Source organism: Octopus bimaculoides, chromosome 1 (genome assembly GCF_001194135.2).
Source record: "Octopus bimaculoides isolate UCB-OBI-ISO-001 chromosome 1, ASM119413v2, whole genome shotgun sequence".
NCBI lineage: Eukaryota > Metazoa > Mollusca > Cephalopoda > Octopoda > Octopodidae > Octopus > Octopus bimaculoides.
The window spans coordinates 172,851,546-172,856,427 of record NC_068981.1 but is presented as its reverse complement, the minus strand read 5'-3'; the positions used below and the strand labels follow the sequence as shown (position 1 = coordinate 172,856,427).

At 34.4% G+C, this 4,882-nt stretch overlaps 1 protein-coding gene across 1 annotated transcript in view; it reads left to right on the top strand.

Annotated features, from left to right (window-relative positions):
• Positions 1 to 4,357, top strand: part of LOC106872778 (uncharacterized) — a 23,059-nt gene extending 18,702 nt beyond the window's left edge. Inside the window, exons 4-8 of the mRNA XM_014919877.2 lie at positions 108 to 215; positions 1,266 to 1,349; positions 3,391 to 3,477; positions 3,591 to 3,674; positions 4,202 to 4,357. Of these exons, the coding sequence (XP_014775363.2) occupies positions 108 to 215; positions 1,266 to 1,349; positions 3,391 to 3,477; positions 3,591 to 3,674; positions 4,202 to 4,342 (504 nt within the window). The 3' untranslated portion in view covers positions 4,343 to 4,357. The remainder of the gene's footprint in view (positions 1 to 107; positions 216 to 1,265; positions 1,350 to 3,390; positions 3,478 to 3,590; positions 3,675 to 4,201) is intronic.
• The last annotated feature ends 525 nt before the right edge of the window (positions 4,358 to 4,882 follow it).

Sequence of the window (4,882 nt, the reverse complement as noted above, 5' to 3'; positions counted from 1 at the left end):
TATATATATATTTATTTATTTATTTGATTTCTTGCTTGTATTTATGAAGTTGTTAGATCTATTTTTATATATTTTTTCTAAACTCTTTTCTATTATAACTCTGTCAGGATGGATCCATTCCACTTTTGACATATCTGCAAAATGGGAAAGAAATTGATGCCAATTTTGTTGAGGCCTTGTTGCGGTGTAATGCAGATGTGTATGCTGTTAATCAGGTTAGTTGTTGTTGTTGCTAAGTGTTGTTGTTGTTAAGGCCATGAGCTATCAGAATTGTTAGCATATCAAGCAAAATGCTTTGCAGCATTTCCCATGGATTTTTATGTCCTGAGTTCAAATGTCATCAAAGGCAACTTTGCCTTTGATCCTTTCAGGGTCAATAAAATAAATACCAGTTAAGCACTGGTATCAATGTAATCAACTCTACCCCACACACCCCAAAATTCCAGGCTTTGTGCCTATAGTAGAAAGGATTATTAAGGTTGTGGGTGGCAGAATCTCATTAAAGTGACATGCAAACTACCTTGTGATATTTGTCCTGGCTTCTTATGTTCAGGGTTTGAATCCCACCAAAGTCAGCTTTACCTTTCATACCTCTGCTGTTGATAAAATAAAGTACCTGGCGAGTACCTCAGCCCTCAAATTTATTTTGTGTCTAAATCAGAAACTGTGTAAGGCAGTGAACTGGCAGAGTTGTTAATGAAAATGCTTTCCAACTCTTTATATTCTGAGTTCAAGTCCTATTGAGGTCAGCTTTATCTTTCATCTCACTGAAGGCAATAAAGAAAGTATCTGTCAAGCATCAGAATTGATGGTATTGATTAATCCACTTCTGTGAAATTTGCTGGTCTGTACATCATCATCATCATCGTTTAACGTCCGCTTTCCATTCTAGCATGGGTTGAACAATTTGACTGAGGACTGGTGAGCGAGATGGCTACACCAGGCTCCAATCTGATTTGGCAGAGTTTCTACGGCTGGATATTTCAGTTTCTGTCTACCAGATTTCACTGACATGACATTGATCAATCCATAGCTATAGTGCAAAACACCAGCTAACAGACCCTACACAATAGGAATGAACCCTAAACCATGCAATATAGAGCAGACTTTTTAACCACATGGACATGCTTGTGCAAATTTCTTGCTCTTTATAATTAGATACGTTCAGCAATTGAATATTAGTTTTTGTGAATACTTTGCAACTGTAACTCTTTACCTGTTATTAAAGTCTAAATTCATGTTTTATCAATGAAATATATTTTCAGGCGGGTATCAATGTCCTTGATGAACTCACAAGAAGAAAATCCACATTGCAAAACAATGTCAAAAATGTGTTTGAAAAATATATGGTTTGTAATATAATTTTTCTGTACTATATTTGCTATCTTCTATTTTCTATTTAGGATCTTTTGTTTTGCAATATTTAGTTACATTTTGCTAAATTCAAGTTCTGCAAAGTTTAATTTTGCTTATCCTCCCTTCTGGGTTAAAAGGATAAATACCAGTTATATACTGCAGTTGATTCAGCCCCAGTGGCATACTGGATTAGTTAGCATACAATATTTAATGCTGTCCTGTTATATTCTAAGTTCAAATATTACCAATGTTCACTTAGCCATTTATCCCTCCAGGATGGATAAAGTAAGTACTAGTGATATACTAACAAACTGGGCACATTTTTTTTTTCAATTGTTGAACTCCTACAAATTTTCCTCTCATGACAAGACAGAACATTATTATTATTGTTGTTGTTGTTGCCATTGTTGTTGTTGTTGTTATTCCTTCATAACTCAGTGTAGGTAAAAATGTACTGGAGTCTTTAGTCATCTGTCAAGTCACAACAAAGTCCTCAGACAGATAATACTTCCATTAAGATGTGTGCTGTGCCCAATAAGGCTGCTTTTTGCAAGACATCAGTCTTGCATGGGATTTCCAGTTGCCTTAAAAAGTTTTGAAGTTTCAATGGGATTGAGCACAACGCTCCAATCACCACACTGGTATCACTTTTACATTACCCTCTCACATTCCATACAGTCTTGCCATTTCCACTTTCAATTCAGAGTACTTGGTGATTTTTTTCAGCCTCTTTACTCACAATATTCATGTCATTTGGTATGGCTACATCAATGATCTGACAGTATTTGTCTCTCTTATTCAATATGAAAATATCCGGCCGACGGTGTTCGATTACACGATGCGTCTGAAAATCATAGTCCCAGAATATCATTACTTTTCCATCCTCCTGCATAACTTTAGTTGAAACATGCTCACACCAGTTCTCTGTTACTTCATATCGGTATTTACGGCATAAGTGCCAATAAAGATACACACACACACTTTACCGTGGCGGCGCTTGTATTCTTTTTGTGCAAGGCTCTCACTTCCACTTACCAAGTGGGTCACATTTTCCACACTCTTTCCACAGAGTCTGTATTTCTGGGTGTCAGAAGATTTATAGATGTTATACTTCAACTGAATTTGTAGCAAGATCCTAGTTTTGTGCAGCAATGATCAGGCTTTCGATGGCACGCTTCAAATCACCTTGCTCAAGCCATGCCCATGATGCTGATTTATCCTTAACATCTTGTGTATTCCTTTCAAACTGTCCATGCATTCTCATTTCAAGAAGGCATCGCATAAAGCTTGTTCAAGTTGGATTTAATTAATGTTGTTGCACTGAACAACATTAAGTAAAATATATGCACGTATAATAATATTTAACATAATTGTGCACACTGAAACTTGGGAAGACCTTTCACTACAGAAATAGTCACACAAGAAATTTTTCCTCTTTGACAACATGTAAAGACACATTGCATCATTGACATCATCAGATCATTGGTTACTGCATTTCTGTGTTGTTAAACATCATCAGCCATGCATACCAATTTTGTCATTCACATGTCCAACCATTCCAGGTGGGACAGTAGCTTTTGGGGATTGAACCTAAATTGTTCCAATAAGTGGTATGACTTCCACTTTTGTTGTTGACCAACTCCACATTCTTGATATTTCTTCTTTTAATTCAGCATATTTTGAGATCTTTTCTCACTTTTGTTTGCATTGTCTGCAGGAATTACCACATCTATTATGAATTGTTCTTTTTTTCTCCATGTCATGTCTATATCTGGTCTACAGTGTCCATTTATTCTATCTATCTGAATGTCAAAATCCAATAGAATTTCTGGAAGTCTTTATATAACACAGATGTGATATACAGATGAAAACATTCCATTTCAAATACTAATATTTGAAGGAGAAAGCATGAATATCTTTAAAATATCTTTTGTAAATTTGACTGTTTTGGCTTGTGTAAGATGTAATTGGTATTCTATAAAAAATGATGAACTTGTTAAATTTTTTGCATAGCTGTTTTTTCTCTGTTTATAGCCTGGGATGTGGAATGCTGTTGAAAACGATGATTTGATGAGTGTGCGACGTTTAGTTAATCAGTGGTGCAGAACAGATATAGAGAAGGTAGGGAGAAAGTACAGCAAATTGCTTATAATTCTGATTGTTTTCTCACTTTAAAAAATACATTATTCTAGAAGATACTGAATTTCAAACTGAGGTTTTTTTATTAATTACAGAATGGAAAAACTTTGGTACAACTTGCTATTGAGCATGGTGTTGAAAATATGGATCGTTTAGTCAGTGAAATAAATCCATCTATGGTATGTTTTTAAATGATATCTTCTTATTTCTATTTCTTATTTAAGCATATTTCTCTCTTTTTTTTTTAAGTAGGGAGGTTACAAGTTGTAATTGTCACTATCTGTAAAATGTGCTCTCTATCTGTAATTTGTACTCAAAAGAATAACTATGAAAAATAACTAACTTGATCCAAAACACATTAATAAGAGATTATTAAAAATTGGTCAACATGGATCCAGGGTAGGGAATGATGTTAATTCTGAGAATATTGTCTGTCAGACGAAATGACACTGGGCTGGGATAAATGGAGATTTAAGTCCCTTTTGTCCAAACTAATATAGAGAAGAGACACTGAAAAGTTGTTCACATTTGAGTTCATTTGATAAAAGATTTGTCACTTTTCAGACAAGTTTTTGCCTCTTAATTCTTCAAAGATTGGTTTTGCTTGCTGTTGTTTTTTCTTGTCTTTTCCAAGTCCCTGTGATATTTTTTATTACACTGATGTTGCTAAAGAATCAATTCAGTTATTTTTCGATTTATATTTTAGGATTTGGCCCATGGTGTGCTTGCTGATGACATAATTCTTGTCAGTGAAGTTATTGAATCCAAAAAACCAGTGAATATGAATTTTCGAAATGGGGTAAGAATTATTATACTTTGCTATGAATTTCTGAATTATTTTTCATAAACATCTTAATATTTTATACCAGGTGTGGCTATGTGGAGAGAAGAATGTGGTTCCAGATTCAGTCTTACTGTAAGACACCTTGGGTAAATGTCTTCTACTATAGCCTTGCTAAAGCTTTCTTTAGAATAGTAGAGTCCATTTTCCCATGTATCCATAAGTACCATTCTATCTTTGACAGATCCACTTTGAAATTATCCTATTCATCTACACCAAATATAGAATCTATGGTCACCTCATCTAATAAATGTAAACTTAGCTCCTACTATCTAAATACATACAACCCTACCATAGACCTACACAATGAAAACTCTAACACCGATTGCAATAACATATCTAACACCCATGGCCCGACCACTTTAAACAACTTAAACATACATAATATAATACCCACTCAGAGGTGGATATTATATTATGTTGACAAACAACAGCAGTAATTTTATTCAGCTGAATACACGTCATTGATTGATTGAAATTACTGAAATACAACAACTTTAGCACAAAATAACTTTGAAAATAGAAACTTTTCTCAACGACACTAAG